The sequence below is a fragment of the Trachemys scripta genome, chromosome 17 (assembly GCF_013100865.1).
Source record: "Trachemys scripta elegans isolate TJP31775 chromosome 17, CAS_Tse_1.0, whole genome shotgun sequence".
In the NCBI taxonomy this organism is placed as follows: Eukaryota; Metazoa; Chordata; order Testudines; family Emydidae; genus Trachemys; species Trachemys scripta.
The window spans coordinates 5,289,967-5,312,018 of NC_048314.1; the positions used below are offsets into that span (position 1 = coordinate 5,289,967).

At 45.2% G+C, this 22,052-nt stretch overlaps 1 protein-coding gene across 6 annotated transcripts in view; it reads right to left on the bottom strand.

Moving 5' to 3' along the window:
- Positions 1–21,837, bottom strand: part of NSMF (NMDA receptor synaptonuclear signaling and neuronal migration factor) — a 71,511-nt gene extending 49,674 nt beyond the window's left edge. For all 6 annotated transcript variants that reach the window (XM_034793680.1, XM_034793679.1, XM_034793678.1 and 3 more), the window contains exons 1-2: positions 21,416–21,837; positions 4,153–4,214 (exon numbers count right to left, since the gene is read on the bottom strand). In XM_034793680.1, coding sequence (XP_034649571.1) covers positions 4,153–4,214; positions 21,416–21,522 — 169 coding nt within the window. In that variant the 5' untranslated portion in view covers positions 21,523–21,837. The remainder of the gene's footprint in view (positions 1–4,152; positions 4,215–21,415) is intronic.
- Positions 21,838–22,052: the final 215 nt, after the last annotated feature.

Here is a 22,052-nt window from a genome sequence, read left to right on the forward strand (position 1 = left end):
CAGTGAAATACACATTCATGTTTCCCATAGTTGTCAGGACTACCCATGCTGTCTCTACCAGGGTTCCTGAAATATATAAGAAACATGAATGCGTATTTCAAATACTTCAAGTCCTGAAAATAAACTCCAGTTTAGCCATCATCCGATCCATTCTGTGATGTCACAACCATCCCCACAAAGTGATTGCTGTGTCACAGGCCCTGGCACTAGACAATAGGAGCAGGCTAGTGAGAAAGGAGGCAGTTTCTGATCAAACACAACGATCTCTGTAACCACAAACAAATCAACACACAATCCTAGTAATCAGCACTCATGAGAAAGGGAGCACAGACCAACTGCAAGCTATTTCAAGAGAATGGATGAAAGATAGCAAAATTTGTTAGAGTTTGGCAAGCACTCTTCAAAGAGCATGGACTGTTGGAGTGCATGCCTTAAGGGTGAGATGAGAGCTGTGTTTGGAAGAACACATAGGCAGGAGAGCATTGGAAACTTTCTCTCCTGCAGAAAGAAGCTGCCATATTCCCACCAGAGGAAACAAGTGTGATTTGCAGATGGCAAAAATCTATTCACCTCCAAAGCCAAGACATATCTCAGGTACTCCCAAACAGGAGAATGAGTCAGGGTGCTCAGGAGAGCTCTGCTGTGCAGGGAGACTGGATGAAGGCCCTTCAACACAGCTGGGGGGAAAAAAAATCTATAATTGACTTGGTTGGGATTTAAATGGGTAACAAGAAGGATTCTCCTACTTCTGTTAAGCAAGGGTTGAAAGAGATGCCTCAGCTCTCTCTCAATCTAGCAGTGTGCTACTAAAACAGCTGGCCAGCAGCGTGTGCATGGCTGCGTGAGTCCCCTTGTCGAAGGGATACCTAGGTGGATTAGTACAATGGGGTGCGAGTAGGGGTTCTGTGAAACAGTTTCTCTCAGTTGAGGATTTATCATACATGTGGCCTCTCTTATCATTCAGAATCAGTCATATCCCAATGAGTGAAGGAGTGTAAACAGCGATGCCCGTTACTGACACTTCAAGGAAATAGAATATAAATTCTCCCCACCATTGTTTCTCTCATCATACCAGCAGCGTGGGAAGTTAAGTGGTGATGCTGCGTGCACAGCTAGTCTACGTAGCCAGGTGTTTCTATCACTGCCAGACTGGTCCTCCCTACCCCATTACCCACACTTGTTTTGTCTGGTTTTAAATTAGTCGGTAGACTCTAAGTTAGGGACTGTCTCTCACTATGCATTTGTGAAATGCCTAGCACACTGCGGCCTGGATCCTGATTGCGGCTTTGGGGCACTACCACAGTATAAATAGTAAATAATAAAAAGAGCAACCTATGATCCCTTTTTAGAACACCAGTTTTTACACTAAAAAGCCTGCAGGTCTCACCAATCGATGACTCTTAGTGTGCCAAAACATATACAACACAGCCGCACATATAGTGCACACACACATGCTATGCAATCACACACACGAGGTTCAATCCTGCAAGATGATGAGCACTCTGGACCCAATCCAGCAAAGCAATAAAGTATAGGCTGGGGCACATGACTTATGAGAAGAGGCAGAGGGAACTGCGCTTGTTTAGTCTGCAGAAGAGAAGAATGAGGGGGGCTTTGATAGCTGCTTTCAACTACCTGAAGGGGGTTCCAAAGAGGATGGAGCTCAGCTGTTCTTAGTAGTGGCAGATGACAGAACAAGGAGCAATGGTCTCAAGTTGCAGTGGGGGAGGTTTAGGTTGGATATTAGGAAACACTATTTCACTAGGAGGGTGGTGAAGCACTGGAATGCGTTACCTAGGGACAGGGACAGGTCCAGCATTTCTGCCGCCCCAAGCAAAAAAAAAAAAAAAAAGCCGCGATCGGCGGCAGCAGTTCAGCAGCAAGTCCTTCGCTCCTAGAGGGAGTGAGGGACCTGCCGCCCCCAAATTGCCGCAGGTGCCGCCCCTCTCCCTTGGCCGCCCCAAGCACCTGCTTGTTAAGCTGGTGCCTGGAGCCAGCCCTGCCTAGGGAGGTGGTGGAATCTCCATCCTTAGAGGTTTTTAAGGCCCGGCTTGAGAAAGCCCTGGCTGGAATGATTTAGTTGGTGTTCGTCCTGCTTTGAGCAGGGGGTTGGAGTAGATGATCTCCTGAGGTCTCTTCCAACCCTGATATTCTATGAGCTTCACTTTAAGCATTTAATTTATTCCATTGAAGTCAATGGGACTACTTATTATCTTAAAGTTAAGCACACCGTTTTAGGGCTTTGCTGGATTAAAGACAGAGTGCTCAAGGATCAAACCCATAGCATGGAACATTTGCAGAAAGGCTGATATCTGACCTCTCTGCTTGTGAGGACAACAGAAACCTGTGCTCACATTTTGCACTCACAAAATCCCTACTGCATTTTGCAGAATAACCTTCCTACTGTAATGATTTTTGCTCCATCATATCCTACAGAATACGCTAAATTATATAGAATGTCATAGGATGATTAATAAATCTATGGAAAAAAGACTGCATTCTCTATTATATTCTACAGGCTTTTAGACCAATTTCTATTGAATCCTATTGATTTAGTTCCTATTCAAGTCTCTAAGATTTTTCCATAAGGGCTCCAGGCACAAGTAAATTTATTTTACCCTTTCACTGTCCGATCCGTGCCCACAGACAGATAGTTTCACAAGCACTCAGATTTGTCCCCTCAAGGCTAATATGGATCCAAGAACATGGGAACAGAAACAGGAGACCATCTTTCTGAGCATGCACCACTGTAAGTGCACATATACATGTTACAGGTTCTGAGAATAACGAGCCTCCGTTAGTTCCATTCTCCCCCCCCCCCCCCATGTACAGTGATGCTGAGCATACTAAAACCATCATTTCTTTGTTATTCCTGCTAGGTCAGTTTCAGGGCAACTGTGCTGAAGGCACTTGCCTGTTGTCCATAGCATGCGGCATTGAAGCAGACATTACTGATCTCCTCATGGATCACAATGGTCCCTTCTGGCCTTGGTACCTATGAATCATCGGCACCCCAGAGTCATTTTGTCTGAGACTATCATACCTAACAAATGCAAAGGGACATCACACTCTGTGAATGGGGAAGAGAATATATAGCAGGAGGGGCATTGTTTTAAATCAACATTCTTCAGCAGGCAGACCAATTCTGTAGGTTGTCAGCACTGACTAAGCAGGGAGTTATCTGGCTGTCTGGCAAAAGCTGACATATTATTTTATACATTTGGGGCAAAAGATATTTCCCCACACATGCAAAATGTCAGCTGTGTTGCTGAGGCCCCAAATTGCAAATGCTAGGTTTTACATCCTATTAAATAACTTCCTCCCCTGTGGAGGAGCCTGATGTTTTCATGAGGGTTTTTAGTGGCTGCACTGCTAGTGAAATGTTTTGTATCGACAGCTTTGGAGCCTCTTGTCTTTCTCTACAGAATAGGGACACCAAAGGGAGCAGCTGGGCATGCTTCTCCCATCAAAATGCCTCAACACTGATCTGTAGGGATGTAGCAAAGGGGCATGGCCTCCCTCGGAGACAGACAGCGACGGAGAGCCACACCCACCTACATGCTTACAAGGGACCACTTCTAGGGGTGTCTACACTACACAAGTGTGTTTTTATTTTAACACATTATCTAACATGCTAAAATCCTAATAGAGACAAGATAACTGTAATTTTAACACGTTGGTGAAGATAAACCCTAGGAGCGAGCCTAGAGCTTATCTCAACCAACGACTATGGGTTAACACTACAACTTGCCTTGCCTGCACTAGGTTTTTAACACATTAAAACAGACCTTTTCTCCAAGTGAAGACAAGGCCTAAGCATGAGGTGCCAGCTTAGTCTCCTTGTGCATTTCAGACTTTATCCTCCCTGCTGAGACTTCCTTCAAGGGAGGCCAGCTGTCATGATGGTTTTGTGATATGGCACTTGTCCTCTATGAACAGAACTTATACCCCCAACTCACCATGTGTAGATTATCTCAGCCTTTTCTTCTACAGTGCTTTAATAATGGGCTCCAAGGGGTTGGGCCCTCCCCTCTCAGATGCTGACACCCCATGCTGACTCTTTATAAGAATAGGGCATCTGGTATAAAGTCCACTATGACACACGAGCACCATCCACACATCAGTATAAAGGTCACACAAGATTTCTCTTACCTGAGCCATTTCTGCCCTCAGGGTGGTTTTGTGAAAGATACTCTCCAAAAGCCCTTGCTGCCCTGAAAGTCCAAATGCCAGGGAACACACAGCGGCAGATACAAAAAGAGAGGAGTAAAGGTTAGTGTAGGAACAGCTATTTGCGATCACAAAGAGCATTTTAATGAGTGCTATTTCCCAAAAGTCTCCTTGTTCCTCCCTCTAATCTCAGCTGATGCCAACACAAGTATACTATGATGGCTAGGGGTGCCCCAACTTGTATCGGACTGGAACATCTCTAGGAGCGAGATGGAAGTGCAGCTCCATGGTTTGTTCAGTCTTTGGCCTCTGGTGAGACTGCAAACAAGGGGACCAACTGTTGTACAATATGGTCTTGTTTCTTATGACTTGGAAACACTGGGAACTGGGCTGCACTGCCTCATTTCCGAGAGCTGCCGAATGGCCCTGAGATGGTAACAGCTACCAGCTTGGCTTGGGTCAAATTCAGACTGGTAGCCTAGTGGAGAGAGCCTCTACATTCCAGTCCCAACCAATCTTCTGGTCCTTTTTCTTTATGTTCCAACATGTTAGCAGCTCCAGCTCCTACAATATGAATAGCCATCCATTCACCTTACCCGAAGCTATGGGGCACCCATTACACTTCCTCTGGTGCTACTGAACAGGATTGTTTAAGAGGTAATTAGGACCAATAAAAATAAACAAGCTCATGACAATAATTACATTTACAACAAGTAGGTAGCACAGTAGGAAGGTGAGCTGCAATGGGGACAGCTCTCTCTCCTCTCTCTCTGTTAGAGACTTTTGTTATCTTTCTCCATCGGAGGTGCTTGGCCTCAGAGTAAGCCTCTGTCTCTCAAGGTGAAGCTGCAGTTGCTGCCATGAGAGTCTCCTTGTGAAAGCAACAGCACTTGTGCTCAAATTTACACTTACTCTCAGCTCCTGACTTCCCTTCTATTCTGCCACTTGATGACAGGACAGTGCAACAGCCCTTCACCCACACTGCACATATACACTATCTCCCCAGGGTGTATTCACAAGTGTGCCTGGCATAGGTAAGAATGGAAGGCCCATTTGTGAGCCGCAAACAATATTACACTGGGAATGGAGACTATCAAACCAATAAAGAAGGGAAGTGATCTGATTTCCCCAGGACTAATCACTTCAGCATTGCAGGATGCAAAATGTATTGAGCTGGAGAGCTGATTCCACCTGTGAAAGCAGCAGAGCTTTGTTCTCTGCTTAGCTACAGATAGCAAATGTAGTGTGCTAAGGCTTTGATCTGGTCATCCATCCCACACACTTGTCTAGTCCAAAGACTGGATGTTCCCTTGAGACAGGCTTGTTTTGAGGGTAATGCTCCCCTCCTGTGCCTCCCTGAGCTCCCAAGTACACAGCAGAGCACCCACTGCAGCACCCCTTAGGAGAGTGCAGAATGCTCTCTCCCCTGTGCCTTTGTTACAGTGGGGGGGGAGGGGCAGAGCTAGAACCCCACCCCATTGTCAGGGTAGCACTCCAAGGGACACCAGCAGGAAGCCACCCTTGCACTTGGGACATTCCTAGATTTCAAGGCTGAAGGGACTATTGTGATCATCTGGGCTGACCTCCAGTATAGCACAGGCCAGAGATCTGCCCCAGAATTGTTCCTAGAGTAGATCTTTTAGAAAGACATCCAGCCTGGATTTAAAAATGGTTAGTGATGGAGAATCCACCACAACCCTTGGTACGTGGTTCCAGTGGTTAATTACTCTGACTGTTAAAAAATTATGCCTGATTTCCCATCTGAATTTGTCTAGCTTGAAAACTTGGGAGGATGCAGGGGCTGTTAATGTGACTGACCCATGCCTCAGGGCAAGGGTGAAAGTAACATAAAAGGCTTACCAGTATGGGGGCCAGCTCCGGGACCCAGGAAGGGGTGTGGGGTTGGGGGGTCAGCCTCCCCCAGCCAGCCCTTCTGCACTGCCCGGCCCGTGGCACCCAGGGCTCCGGCAGCGATTTAGGAGGGCCCGGGGCTCCGGCTGCTGCTGCAGTAGTGGCGGCGGCAGCCAGGAGCCCCAGGCCCTCTTAGATCGTCGGGCCCCAGAGCAGCTGTCCCTTTTGCCCCTCCCCCACCATCGGTGGCCTGGGGGGGCAAACGGGGCAGCAACGTTAAAACACTGCCATGGCAGTGCTTATCAACCAGTGAGACTAGAACAATATCAATACAATGGGCACTACATTAGCCTTTTTCCAATTCCATTGCAAATTCCTGTCTAATTTGCTGTCCACACTAACCCTTTGGTCTCCTGCATTCCTGCTTTCTGGTATCGAATCCCTTCTCATGGACTCAGAGTTTCAGATATTTCCCCCAGATGTATTAGCTTGCACTTTGCCAAGCTCCATCTCATGTAGCTGTCCTTATGTCTAATCTCTCTATGCCAAACCCTTTGTGTTATTTCTCTACCCTCACCAGTTTTCACAGCTATTCCAGTTTAGCACCATCTGCAAATGCCACTGATGCACTAGGTACTCCCTCCTTCAGAACATTAATTGGGAAGTTAAATTAGACCAGACCTACTTCCAGTCTCTGCAGCAGGCAGCCCACTCCTCAATACTCTGCAGCATTGGCGTGCACAGCAGATTTCATTAGGGTGTGCACCCAGGCAATTTTTTGTTTTTTAAAGGCAAACATTTATTGAATACTCAATCATAAAGGACATTATTTTTATTCATCAAACAAACAAAAGAAACTAAAACTTAACTAAACTTATTTTTTTTTAAATTAACAACTAAACTTTACTTAAAAAATACAACACAAAATAACAATTTTTTGCTGTAGTGATAACCAGGCATATACACAGATACAGTCAATTTTCATGATCTTTAACCAGATAATGAGCTAACCCAAATTGACCAAAACAGATTAAGGTTTCTTGATCTTCCTGTCCTAGAGAATGAATCATAGAATATCAGGGTTGGAAGGGACCTCAGGAGGTCATCCAGTCCAACCCCCTGCTCAAAACAGGACCAATTCCCAACTAAATCATCCCAGCCAGGGCTTTGTCAAGCCTGACCTTAAAAACCTCTAAGGAAGGAGATTCCACCACCTCCGTAGGTAACCCATTCCAGTGCTTCACCACCCTCCTAGTGAAAAAGTTTTTCCTAATATCCAACCTAAACCTCCCCCATTGCAACTTGAGACCATTACTCCTTGTTCTGTCGTCTGCTACCACTGAGAATAGTCTAGATCCGTCTTCTTTGGAACCCCCTTTCAGGTAGTTGAAAGCAGCTATCAAATCCCCCCTCATCCTTCTCTTCTGCAGACTAAACAATCCCAGTTCCCTCAGCCTCTTCTCATAAGTCATGTGCTCCAGCCCCCTAATCATTTTTGTTGCCCTCCGCTGGACTCTTTCCAATTTTAGTTTAGTGACATCTGCAAACTTGCTGAGAGTGCAGTTCATACCATCCTCCAGATCATTACTGAAGATATTGAACAAAATCGGCCCCAGGACCGACCCTTGGGGCACTCCACTTGATACCGGCTGCCAACTAGACATGGAGCCGTTGAGCCCTACCCATTGAGCCCAACGATCTAGCCAGCTTTCTATCCACCTTATACTCCATTCATTGAGCCCATACTTCTTTAACTTGCTGGCAAGAATACTGTGGGAGACTGTATCAAAAGCTTTGCTAAAGTCAAGGAATAACACATCCACTGCTTTCCCCTCATCCACAGAGCCAGTTATCTCCTCATAGAAGGCAATTAAGTTAGTCAGGCATGACTTGCCCTTGGTGAATCCATGCTGACTGTTCCTGATCACTTTCCTCTCCTCTAAGTGCTTCAGAATTGATTCCTTGAGGACCTGCTCCATGATTTTTCCAGGGACTGAGGTGAGGCTGACTGGCCTGTAGTTCCCCGGATCCTCCTTCTTCCTCTTTTTAAAGATGGGCACTACATTAGCCTTTTTCCAGTCATCCGGGACCTCCCCCGATCGCCATGAGTTTTCAAAGATAATGGCCAATGGCTCTGCAATCACATCCGCCAACTCCTTTAGCACCCTCGGATGCAGCGCATCCGGCCCCATGGACTTGTGCTCATCCAGTTTTTCTAAATAGTCCCGAACCACTTCTTTCTCCACAGAGGGCTGTGCTGCGCAGTGCAGCAGTCTGGGAGCTGACCTTGTTCATGAAGACAGAGGCAAAAAAAGCATTGAGTACATTAGCTTTTTCCACATCCTCTGTCACTAGGTTTCCTCCCTCATTCAGTAAGGGGCCCATACTTTCCTTGACTTTCTTCTTGTTGCTAACATATCTGAAGAAACCCTTCTTGTTACTCTTAACTTCCCTTGCTAGCTGCAACTCCAAGTGTGATTTGGCCTTCCTGATTTCACTCCTGCATGCCTGAGCAATATTTTTATACTCCTCCCTGGTCATTTGTCCAATCTTCCACTTCTTGTAAGCTTCTTTTTTGCATTTAAGATCAGCAAGGATTTCCCTGTTAAGCCAAGCTGGTTGCCTACCATATTTGCTATTCTTTCTACACATCGGGATGGTTTGTTCCTGGAGGTTCCTGCAACCTCAATAAGGATTCTTTAAAATACAGCCAGCTCTCCTGAACTCCTTTCCCCCTCATGTTATTCTCCCAGGGGATCCTGCCCATCAGTTCTCTGAGGGAGTCAAAGTCTACTTTTCTGAAGTCCAGGGTCCGTATTCTGCTGCTCTCCTTTCTTCCTTGTGTCAGGATCCTGAACTCGACCATCTCCTGGTCACTGCCTCCCAGGTTCCCATTCACTTTTGCTTCCCCTACTAATTCTTCCCTGTTTGTGAGCAGCAGGTCTAGAAGAGCTCTGCCCCTAGTTGGTTCCTCCAGCACTTGCACCAGGAAATTGTCCCCTACACTTTCCAAAAACTTCCTGGATTGTCTGTGCACCGCCGTATTGCTCTCCCAGCAAATGTCAGGGTGATTAAAGTCTCCCATGAGAACCAGGGCCTGTGATCTAGTAACTTCTGTTAGTTGCTGGAAGAAAGCCTCGTCCACCTCATCCCCCTGGTCTGGTGGTCTATAGCAGACTCCCACCACGACATCACCCTTGTTGCTCACACTTCTAAACTTAATCCAGAGACTCTCAGGTTTTTCTGCGGTTTCATACCGGAGCTCTGAGCAGTCATACTCCTCTCTTCCATACAATGCAACTCCCGCACCTTTTCTGCCCCGCCTGTTCTTCCTGAACAGTTTATAACCATCCATGACAGTATTCCAGTCATGCGAGTTATCCCACCAAGTCTCTGTTATTCCAATCACATCATAGTTCCTTGACTGTGCCAGGACGTCCAGTTCACCCTGCTTGTTTCCCAGGCTTCTTGCATTAGTGTAGAGGCACTTAAGATAACTTGCTGATCGTCTTGCTCAGCAAGTTATCTTAAGTGCCTCTACACTAATGCAAGAAGCCTGGGAAACAAGCAGGGTGAACTGAAAGTCCTGGCACAGTCAAGGAACTAGACATCGCTCACCAGGTGTTATGGACTTAAATTCCTCAATCACATCATTGTAGTTAACTGACGAAGCCAATTCCTGTTCAGTGTACAAAATCATGAGTGAGTCGAGGCGCTGTTGGGACATTGTACTTCTTAGTTTGTTTTTTACGTGTGTTAGTTTCAAAAAGGCTCTTTCACATGAACAGCTTGTAACAGGTAAGACTGCAAAGCACTGAATAGATTTGTAAAAGGCCTGGAACATGGAAGACTGATCCGATTCCTTCAGCCAATCAAGCCACTCTCTGGTGGTGTTCGTAGTGCTACCTTTAGGAACAGATCCGTCATAACCCCGAAGCAATCCGACTTCAGCTTCCAACTCATCCAAGGCCACTTTAAATTTGTTGCCAATGATTCTCATATCGTCCCTACCAATGTCTAAGTTCAGCAGTTTTCCGTTTGCAGTCACAATTTTACAAATCTCCTGTTCAAATCACTGGTCAATGCCGGTAATCACTGAGTCTAGGAGTGGGTAAAATTAAGTTATTCTTTCCTGCTCCTCTTTTGTATCAAAGTGATGCTGGGACTCAAACGCGTCATCAATACGAGTGGACGTTTTTCTCTTCTTAACTGGGGGAATCGATATATCATTCTCTACACACATTTTCACACTGTCATTGAAAACAGATTGAAAATATTCTGGGCCACTTCTCATCGCAGCCAAAGAGTTACGCAAGCTTTTCACCCCTGTCATTGCAGTAAGTAAGTTGAGATCTGGAGCTTGAAGAGCCTTACTCACTTTTACCACCATCTGGAGAATAGGGTGCATCATGTAAAGGCCAAAGATGAACTTGAATGAATTTAGTTCATGGATAAGACCCCTGGCTTTTATTTTAGCATCAGCAAGGCGAGTTGTTTCAATAATCTCTTGTAAAGCTTATAAAATGATGGAGTAGTTTTGTTTTACAGCAGCCACTGCTTCTGCTCTGCATGCCATCTTGTGTTTGATAGTGACTTCAAAGTCTTCAACTGGGATCCTACTTCTTGTGAAATCTTCTCAATTACTGCATGTCGCACAGGACTCCCCTTCATGAAGGCATAAAGAGTCTGAATAACACCAAAAAAATGAAAGACAGTTCTGTTTTGTTTACTTGAAGTGCATGCATCTACTAGGATGAAGTTCAAACAATGTGCATAGCAGTGTACATAGAGTATTTCACTGTTTCTTTCTTTATATTTCATTTGAACTCCCGCAGTACATCCAGACATAGTAGATGCGCCATCAAAACAGACAGACATCACTGATGACCAATCAATTTTAAGAATGCCAAGGACGTCATTTAACTGGTCAAAAATAGACTGAGCATCAACTGTTAATAGTCTCTGAACAGACACAAAATGTTCAACTGGACTAGGTTTTTCATTGTCAAAATACCGCACCACAATGGACATCTGTTCATGGTGTCCACAGTCAGTAGTGTTGTCGGTAATTATCGAGACCATTTTTCCATTTAGCGAAGACACAATCTTTTGTTGCACAACGTTGTGCAAGGCCACAATTAAATCATTTTGGATGCGATTACTCAGATAGGTAGCGTTTCGAGGAGATTGTTGCACATGCTTTGCCATTACAGGATCATTTTTTGGAGCATATTGACAAGATTTAGAAATAAACCTCTCTCAAAACTGTCAGCTTTCTCATTGTGACCCCTGAATGGTCTCCCACCTTTCGCCAAACACAGAACAATGTCAATCAGTCGCTCTATTACACTTCAGTTATGGTACCGTTCTTCTTGTTTAGACAGATAAGCCTGCTTGCCCTCATCCAACAATACATCAATAGGTTTCCCTTCATTAAAACTTGACCATGAAGAACAGCTCAACACATGAGATTTTGACAGTTGGTGGTTTTTAAAACATTCATTAGCTCTATGCCAGTTTCTGAATCCTTTATCAATCAATGCTGGATCAGTGTGACCTTTGTTTGCTGCATCATTAGAGGAGAAGAAACGGCAGTAAAAGCAAAATGCTGCGACCTTTTATGGGCTATATTCTAACCACCTATACTTTTCATACCAATCAGACTGAAAACTTCTTTGTTTATTCCCTATTTTACTTCTAGGAAACATGCTCAATATAGGCTGATAAGGACCTCTAGATAATTGAAACTGGCGTTCTAATCTATTTTTTGGCATATCACAGACCGGGTCATCAGATGGAATGTTTGATGGCTTTGAATAGGAACTACACTGACCTGAACTAAGGCCTGGTCCACACTAACCCCCCACTTCGGACTAAGGTACGCAAATTCAGCTACGTGAATAACGTAGCTGAATTCGAAGTACCTTAGTCCGAACTTACCACGGGTCCAGACGTGGTAGGGAGGCTCCCCCGTCGATGCCGTGTACTCCTCTCGCCGAGCTGGAGTACTGGCGTCGACGGCGAGCACTTACGGGATCGATCCGGGATCAATTTATCGCGTCTAGACCAGACACGATAAATCGATCCCAGAACACTGATTGCCTGCCGCCGGACCCGGAGGTAAGTGTAGACATACCCTAAGAGACAAAGTCTGTTTCTGTTGGTCATTACTCAGTTTATCGCACGCACTGGAACTGGTGGCGGCATTATCTTCATGTAAGTTCTTAACCGAGGTATTTGCACTACTGTCAGCACATTCATTATAATTCAGTTTGTCTGCTCCTTTTCTTATCTTAACAACGAACCGATCCATATTTCAAAATTAAAAGGGGGTATCATGAATTAAAACGTAAAGCCACGGGCTTGTTATGCTATTTCAGTAGAGTACACGCGACAAAATTACAAACACTGTAGACACTGCACTGGGCACGCCTGACGCGGCCGCTTATATAGGTCAAAGAATTTTCTAGAATAGTAGTTGGAAGAGGAGGGGAGGAGCAATGGTAATGTGGTGCCGCAGTAGTGGGGATGCATGATGCGAGCGAACGCGGGCTTTCTATACATTTCTACAACATCTATATTACGCAATTCGGCGCTTATTGCATAATACAACAATCCATACTTTAAAACTAAAAGAGTGTATCATGCGATTAAATTAAAACAAAAAGCCACTTTTTTTGAGACATTAGGGCAGGGGGTGGGCAAACTTTTTGGGCTGAGGGCCACATCGGGGTGAGGAAATTGTATGCAGGGCCAGGGCAAGGGGGTGGGGTGCGGGAGGGAGTGCAGGATGTGGGAGGGGATGCGGTGTGCAGGAACGGGCTCAGGGCAAGGGATTGGGGCAGAGGAGGGGTGCGGAGTGTATTAGAGGACTCAGAGAAGGGGATTGGGGTGCAGGAGGGGTGCGGAGTGCAGGCAGGGGGCTTAGGGCAGGGAGTTGGGGTACATGGGGATGCAAGGTGCAGCAGGGGGCTCAGGACAGGGGGTTGGAGTGCGAAGTGCAGGCAGGGACCTTGGGGCAGGGAATTGGGGTGCAGGAGGGGTGCAGGAAGGGGGCTCAGGGCAGGGGGTTGGGGTGCAGGAGGGGTGCAGCAGGGGTGCAGCAGGGGGCTCAGGACAGGAGGTTGGGGGGGCTGGGTGCAGGAGGGGATCGGGCTCCAGCCCAGCGCCGCTTACCTAAAGTGGCTCGGAGTGATAGCGGCGCACTCCCTGGCTGCCTACTCTGGCCTCACACCGCACCGCTCATCACGTCCCTGCACAGCCCCTTGGGGAGTGGGGGAGTGGCACAGGGCTCCACGCGCTGCTTTTGCCACGCCTCCAGGTACCTCCCCCGAAGCTCCCATTGGCCGCGGTTCCCCGTTCCAGGCCAATGGGAGCTGCAGGGGGCGGTGCCTAGAGGAACGCAAAGAGCCCTCTGCCCCCGACCCCCGGGGCCCCAGGGACGTGGTGCCAGCTGCTTCTGAGAGCGGCGTGGGGCCTGCGGCACCACGCAGGGCAAGTCCTGCGGGCCGGATCCAAAGCCCCAAGGGGCCGGATCCTGGCCGTAGTTTGCCCACCCCTGCATTATGGTGTGCCTGGGCACACCCAGCACACCCCACGTGCACGCCTATGCACTGCAGTTTACCATGATCCTTTCTTTATTTAGAGTCTGTGACCAATGCGCAATTCTACATGGCAGTTTTCCTACCTAATCCAATTTGAAATCATAACAATTTCATAAGATACTACTGAATGTTTTACTAAAACCAATCATATGGCAGCTACTGTGTTCTCATCATGCTCTAATTTTGTAATTCAAACCAAAAATCAATAAAGCTTTATTAGCAACATTTATTAATATATCTTATTGGGGGGGGGTAGGGATAGCTCAGTGGTTTGAGCATTGGCCTGCTAAACCAAGGGTTGTGAGTTTAGTCCTTGAGGGGGCCATTTAGGGATCTGGGGTAAAAATCTGTCTGGGGATTGGCCCTGCTTTGAGCAGGGGGTTGGACTAGATGACCTCCTGAGGTCCCTTCCAACCCTAATATTCTATGTTTGCCCCACTTCCCCCACCCCTCAATTCTGCCACTATGAACTCAGCAAATGTGGTTCAAAACCCACCAAAATTATCCATGACCTGGACAGAAAACCGTTCACAGTGGTTGACACCTTGGAGCACAGTGAGCAAGGGATATTCATTTAACTGTCAAGCATGAAAAGAGAAAACTTGCCTCAGGTAAATAACGTGACTGCAAAGAGCCTAAACATGTTGCCCCAACTCAGAGGTGTCAGAAGGCGTAACCAGGGTACTATTAATGTCCAAGAGCAACGTACGCCTTTAGATTTTCCTCCACCTAGCCTAGATTGACAAGGGCAGAACACATACAAAGTCTATCACTGCTTCCTTTGGCTGGTTAAAACAGATTCCTTATTGCAGCTATTTGTTATTATAGGTACCAGCACTGGGCTCAGCTCTTTAAAAGAGACATTGACATTTTCAAAGCAATATAGGAGATTTAGACAGGTTCAGTAGGTGGCAAGAAGCTGGCATGCTGTACAATATGGTGAATCTGGAAGGACTTTATACTATAGGATATTGTATCTCATGTAACCTCATAGAAGGGGTCTTGAGCAGGGAGAGGGTATCCTGTGTGCATGCCAGCAGCTGTGTAGAAGAAGCAAAGGGATGGTCACATGTATTATGCTATAAGCTCATAAAACTGACACACATTTTCCCACTAAAATTGTAACAAAACATCATGAGATCCACGAACCCTAGCAGAAGCTGGTATATTGTAAAGACTTCACTTGCAGCACAACAGCAACCGAAACAGGTCTGCTATATAACAAGGGAAGGACACAAGAGTTGTGCATGAAAGCCATCCTATACGTCCACCCAAAGAATAATCATATGAGGCCACCTGCCATGCAACATAAATCCCTCCATTCTGTTCATTTGTACACAGCATGGGAAGACTTCATTCCCACTTATTGCTCTAACAAGGAATAAAGCAATATAATAATGATGCTATTTTACACTTATACAAGCAGCAAAGAGTCCTGTGGCACCTTATAGACTAACACATGTATTGCAGCATGAGCTTTCGTGGGTGAATACCACAAAAGCTCATGCTCCAATACGTCTGTTAATCTATAAGGTGCCACAGGACTCTTTGCTGCTTTTACAGATCCAGATTAACACGGCTACCCCTCTTACACTTATACAGGATCTTTCATACGTTATAAGTATGAGCAATGCAACATTGAATTGCAGCCACTTCTGGAGTGGAGATTGCACCTGATCATTACACTTTATACTATAACTACATCAGAAGAGGAGGTAATGTTGACCAAGAATGTCAGGGCAATCACTTGTTCTTATCAAGGTATTGATAATGTCCATGAAGAGCAGATAGGGCCTTGGTTTTTAAAGACTTGTTTGAAAGAGACAACTTGCAGTAAACTGCTTGGAAGTTAATGAATCCACCTGGGAAAGCTGAAGGGCTGACTCAAACCTGCTGGGATTTGAATTTACGGTTCGAGGGATTTCAGACTTGTTGCTGAGACCATATTATCGTGCTTGTCACACAACAGTAAACAAATTCTGTACCCTGCTCAGTAATAGGGTCATCAGCAGCAGCTCCAGGCACCAGCGCTCCAAGCGCGTGCCTGGGGTGGCAAGCCGCGGGGGGCGCCCTGCCAGTCCCTGCGAGGGCGGCAGTCAGGCAGCCTTCAGCGGCATGCCTGCGGGAGGTCCACTGGTCCAGCGGTTTCGGCGGTGGGTATGCCGAAGCCATGGGACCGGCGGACCTCCCGCAGGCATGCCGCCGAAGGCAGCCTGCCTGCCGGGCTTGGGGCGGCAAAAAAGCTAGAACCGCCCCTGAGGGTGATATATTCATGTATCTCACATGGAAGAAAAGCTGTCTACTAGAAATTGTTCTAAGTAAAAATGTCTGCCCCACCTCAGGTGAAACCTTAAAGGGAAGCCGCTCAGCAGCTACAGTGACACAGTCACAGAGCATCTCCCTCCTGAGGGCAGAGTATGGTCCCTGGGCTGCCTACATAAAATCACAGGGGACTGAAGGCCCACATGGAGAGTCTTCTTCTCTTTGTGTGGAGGATAGTGCAATCCACTACTGGGGCCCATCTCCTGCGCTGCAGAGCCCTCTCCCTAGATAAAGAGGGTATGGGCAGGGGCCAGTGGAGAAGGGCCAAGGATGGAGCTGGCGAACCAAGCATCATCCTCCCCTAAAAGCCCTGTGGAAAAGGTGGCAGCATGAAATGAAACAGAGCTGAATTTTCACTTCCTTGCCCCCTCCATGCTGCAGAAATCCAGGGGGCAGCACTTGCCATGGAAACCCTTGTCACACTGTCAGAGAACCACAGAACCAGGGCAGAGGAATGGAGGACCCTGGCTATTGGTGTTCAGGTCCATAGGATTTGGGGGCAGCACTACTGCCACACAGAACATGCCCCCCCCCCCCAAAACAGTTCAGGGAGAATTCTGCAGGGGGGTTGTCAGGAGGTTTTCTGCCTTCCCTCCCCTTCAGTTTGGCGTCTCTGCAGTATGGGCGGTCCACAGGCCATAGCTAGGAACAGCCAGAGCTGTGAACTGACTGGCTGAACACCCAGAACAGGCCCATGCAGCTATGCTTCCTGATCCCAGCATGTGAACTGGAACCGATTAAGGGGCATCTAAAAGTTCCTACATAAGAATCACCACAGCATCTTGTCATACCTGTACAGCAGATGCCAAAGTAAGCAAGAGTCTCTTGGCCCAATCCTGGATTCCACGGTATTTGTATTATTTGGGTAACACCTATCTCCTCCAGAGATGAAGTCACAAACAGTAGCACCCCAAAATGATTCCCATACACCCAGCATTAGCCATCTGTCAAAAATCCATGCCATCATCTGAATTCTTCTGGTCCACAATAGAATTTCTTTCTAATCCCATTGGACCAAAGTTGTATTTTTCACATTAAAACATCTACACTCCAGCTTCTGTCCTCTTGCTAAACTCACAGGGCTGTCATATGCTGAAGAGAATTTCATCTTCTTTATAGAATATGTATATTTAAAAACTACTCACTGTGTATTTTAGCCTCATGTTGTGGGCAGACATTCCAGAAGCTGCATTGAAAGCTTTGATGGACAGATTTCTTTATAAACTAAAATATTTAGGGCTGTCGATTAATCATAGTTAACTCATGCGATTAACTAAAAAAATTAATTGCGATTAATCACATTGTTAAACAATAGAATACCAATTGAAATGTATTAAATATTTTGGATGTTTTTCTACATTTTCAGATATACTGATTTCTTTTACAACACAGAATACAAAGTGTACAGTGCTCACTTTATATTATTATTTTTATTACAAATATTTGCACTGTAAAAATTATAAAGAAATAGTATTTTAGTTCACCTCATACAAGAACTGTAGTGCAATCTATTTATCGAGAAAGTGTAACTTTCAAACAGATTTTTTTTTCTCCCAATAACTGCACTCAAAAACAAAACAATGTAAAACTTTAGAGCCTACAAGTCCACTCAGTCCTACTTCTTGTTCTGTCAATCGCTAAGACAAACAAGTTTGTTTACATTTATGGGAGATACCTCTGCCTGCTTCTTATTTACAATGTCACCTGAAAGTGAGAACAGGAGTTCACATGGAACTTTTGTAGCCGGCGTTGCAAGGTATTTACATGCCAGATATGCTAAACATCTATATGCCCCTTCATACTTCAACTACCATTCCAGAGGAAATGCTTCCATGCTGATGATGCTCATTAAAAAAATAATGCATTTATTAAATTTGTAACTGAAAGACTTGGAGAATTTTATGTCTCCTGTTCTGTTTTACCTGCATTGTGCCATATATTTCATGTTATAGCGGTCTCGAATGATGACCCAGCACATGTTGTTCATTTAAAGAACACTTTCACAGCAGATTTGACAAAATGCAAAGAAGGTACCAATGTGAGATTTCTAAAGATAGCTACAGCATTCGACCTAAGGTTTAAGAATCTGAAAAGCCTTCCAAAAATCTGAGAGAGACAAGGGATGGAGCATGCTTTCGGAAGTCTTAAAAGAGCAACACTCGGATGCGGAAACTACAGAACCTGAACCACCAACAAAGAAAATCAACTTTTTACTGGCCTCTGATTCAGATGATGAAAATGAACATGCGTCAGTCCACTCTGCTTTGGATAGTTATCGAGCAGAACCTGTCATCAGCATGGAAGCATGTCCTCTGGAATGGCGGTTGAAGCATGAAGGGACATATGAATCTTTAACACATCTGGCATGTAAATATCTTGCGACGCCAGCTACAAAAGTGCCATGCAAACACCTGTTCTCACTTTCAGGTGACATTGCAAACAAGAAGCAGGCAGCATTATCTCCTGCAAATTGTAACCAAACTTGTTTGTCTGAGGAATTGGCTGAACAAGAAGTAGGACTGGGTGGACTTGTAGGCTCTAAAGTTTTACATTTGAATGCAGTTATTTTTTGTACATAATTCTACATTTGTAAGTTCAACTTTCATGATAAAGAGATTGCACTATAGTACTTGTATGAGGTGAACTGAAAAATACTATTTCTTTTGTTTTTTACAGTGCAAATATTTGTAATAAAAATATAAAGTGAGAACTGTACACTTTTTATTCTGTGTTGTAATTGAAATCAATCTATTTGAAAATGTAGAAAACATCCAAAATATTTAAATAAATGGTATTCTATTATTGTTTAACAGTGAGATTAATCGTGATTAATTTTTTTAATCGCGTGATTAATCACAATTAATTTTTTTAATTGCTTGACAGCCCTAAAAATAATCTGAACTATATTGCCTTCTGCACTGTCCATTTCTAACTACATCACTTCCTCTCTTCTTACCCCACTATTACCATCATTGGGATTTAATGTTGTGCCTTACAGCTTCAGAGTGACAAGTTGCTTTAAGTCTATTTGTCAGTGCAGCATCGACTGAGCTCTACAGAGAACTCGGCTATAATTTTTTCTAGCAAAAAGAGCCTCCCCCTGGGTTCATATGAAAAGTTCACTTCCTCCAATCTGCTTAGCAGTGAACGGCTAAGACTGGGGAAGCAGCCAGTGCTACTAATGGACCTCTATGATTGTCCATATAATATCAGCCCAGCAGCCACTAAGAAGCAAAAGGAAAATATCTTTAGAGGGCTGCAGCTGTGTTTGCCACACAGCAGGGATGGAGCCAGCTCTCTGCCATCTTCATGGCCAATATTCCATAGTCGGTTTAAGATGTGAAGCTCATCTATATTAAAAAAAAAAAAAATCCCAAGTCCCATCAAGCAACAGAGAAATTTTTCAGGATCTCCCAGGAGCCATAAGAACGGCCACACTGGGTCAAACCAAAGTATCCTGTCTTCTGACAGTGGCCAAGGCCAGATGCTTCAGAGGGGATGAACAGAACAGGTAATCATCAAAAGATCCATCCCCTGTTGCCCATTCCCAGCTTCTGGCAAACAGAGGCTCTCCCTGTCCATCCTGGTTAATAGTCATTGATGAACCTATCCTCCATGAACTTATCTAGACTTTTTTGAACCCTATTTTGGCCTTCACGACATCATCTGGCAAGGAGTTCCACAGGTTGACTATGCATTGTGTGAAGAAATACTTCCTTTTGTTTTTTTTAAATATGCGGCCTATTCATTTCATTTGGCGACTCCGAGTTCTTGTGTTATGAGGAGGAGTAAATAATATTTCCTTATTTACTTTCTCCACACCAGTCATGATTTTATAGCCCTGTATTGTATCTCTCTTAGTCGTCTCTTTTCCAAGCTGAAAATTCCCAGTTTTACTAATCTTTCCTCATAAGTTTTACCATATTAAAAAGTAACAGGAATGGGCAATATACACCCAAATTCTATAGCATGGACCAAGTACTAAGAAAAGAAAACCTTTCAAAGGGTAAAAGGGTAAAATGAGACATTCCAATAAATGGGGATATTTGGTAGGTTTGATTTTTCACAGGATGGCTTTTTTATTACAGGAGATCACCTCACTGAGAAAGCTACCACCAGCTATGTGGTCAGACATTCAGATGCAAATCAAACTAGGCAAATTCAAAGTATTTGCCATTTACAAGGATTGAAAGGATCCACTCTGATGACTAGCTCATTAAAACATTAAACCCCTGCCTCAGTGGGTCTGGCATTTGGCAGAGGGCATAATGAGCAATACCAATTGATGATGCTAGCAGAACTGGGGAATATGCCCTGGGTAGAACCTTCACAGATGAATTAACTCTTTGAAGGTTGTTAATTTGAAAACAGTTATACGACACTTGAGAGAATTGCATGGTATGATCATGCATGTCAGACATTTAGGAGTGAACTTTCTGTTTTGTACAGGATAAGCAAATATTTATCATATATTAGACATTTTTCAAATATTAGCCATACGTATATGGCATGTATATCTCAGCATTTCTAGAATGCAGAGGTACAATGTAGTTTCTACTGAAAAATGTTCCTACTCTAACTAGCCATTAGTTACATTACCTACAGAAGGACTGTTGAGAGAGAGAGATTATTTCTATTAGCTTAATGCACTCATAATAAATGCAGCATGAACTGCACTGTTTATTAGTCCTGAGGTGCTCACTCACACATACAGTAACCAAAGGGACAGTGAGATTTTGCCCCCACAGGGTGTTTCTGAGGAACACAAAAAGTTATGTCATTATATATGTAAAGTTCATATATCAAATGTGATTTCCTGATTGCAAATCAATGCCATTAATTCCTTGAGATTTGTTTGTGTTATTCCCCAGGAGTGGTTTTTTTGACAGGCCTCCCGCTAAGCAGATGGTTCCTTACACCTCATGTCATTTGCTATTTAAACCCACTGGAAAGCCAGAATAAAGCTAAAAATAAATAAGCCGTATTCTCCACTGGAGCCTGCAGGTCAGCCTAAGTGAAAGGGAGCAAGGAAACCAGCATCTTATTCTCTCCTCACCCACACAAACCAGCCTGATTGTCTTGTCAGTTTAGTTTGCTTTGCAGAGATATTACCTTGTCTGGAAAAACAATGAGGCATCTAAAATGTTTGCATGTTCGAGCACTACTGGCCTGGTGAATTTCCCCGGAAAGAAAGAGAGGAGACAAATGCAAACACCTGCAATCTTGAGTCTCATTATGCCCCCTCACACACACACACACACCCTGCCCTCTGCAAATGCCCAGATTTCTTCTATGCTGACATGTGTAATGCAGTTAGCCCATCAGACTGCACACCCCAGGTATCACATTGAATTGGCATTTCGTTGAGCAAGGCATTGTTTTCTTCCCAGCATTGCCAGAATCTTCTTGGGTAGTTATTTTTATCCCACCCTTGCTATAAACTTGTCTAGACAGCGGTGATCACTCACCTAACTTTCGCTGCTACAGAAGACATAGCATCATTCCTCAGAGTCTTCCTTTTGGATACAGCTGTGCCCATATTCGCTCGGAGAAAAGCTTTGGAGGCAACATTCATTGCACAAAACCTCTGCCCATAACGCGGAGGGGAAATAGCGATACCAAAGAGACGGCAAGAAGTCCTGCAGTATGCCCCGATCTGCTGCTTTATTCCTCCTGTCGCTGAGCCATGTGTACTCAGGATCCCAGCCTGGCATTCAAGGGGCCAAGCCCTGCCATGGCACAAGATCTGTATTGCCTCCTGCCATTCATCTCCTGGCAGGCTGAAGGAGACGCACAATAGACCCGGCTCTTGCTAGTAAAACGCTTCAGCAAAGCCGTTGCCTGTTTCCCCGTTTGCTGCCTTCTCATTGATGGCCGCAGGAGGCTGGGTAATGGGAGGTTTAAGGAAGCTCCCTCCCTCCCTCCCTTCCCCTCCCCGCCGTGCTGACATCATGGAAGGCATGTGAAGGAGGGGAGAAGGGGGCTCGTCTCCAGGGAAAGGGGCGCTCAGCAGCGAGGACTGAAAGCTGCAAAACCAGCTCGAGGAGAAAAGGATGCGACTCAACGAAACCGAGGCCGCCGGCTAGGGGCAGCGCAGGCAAAATG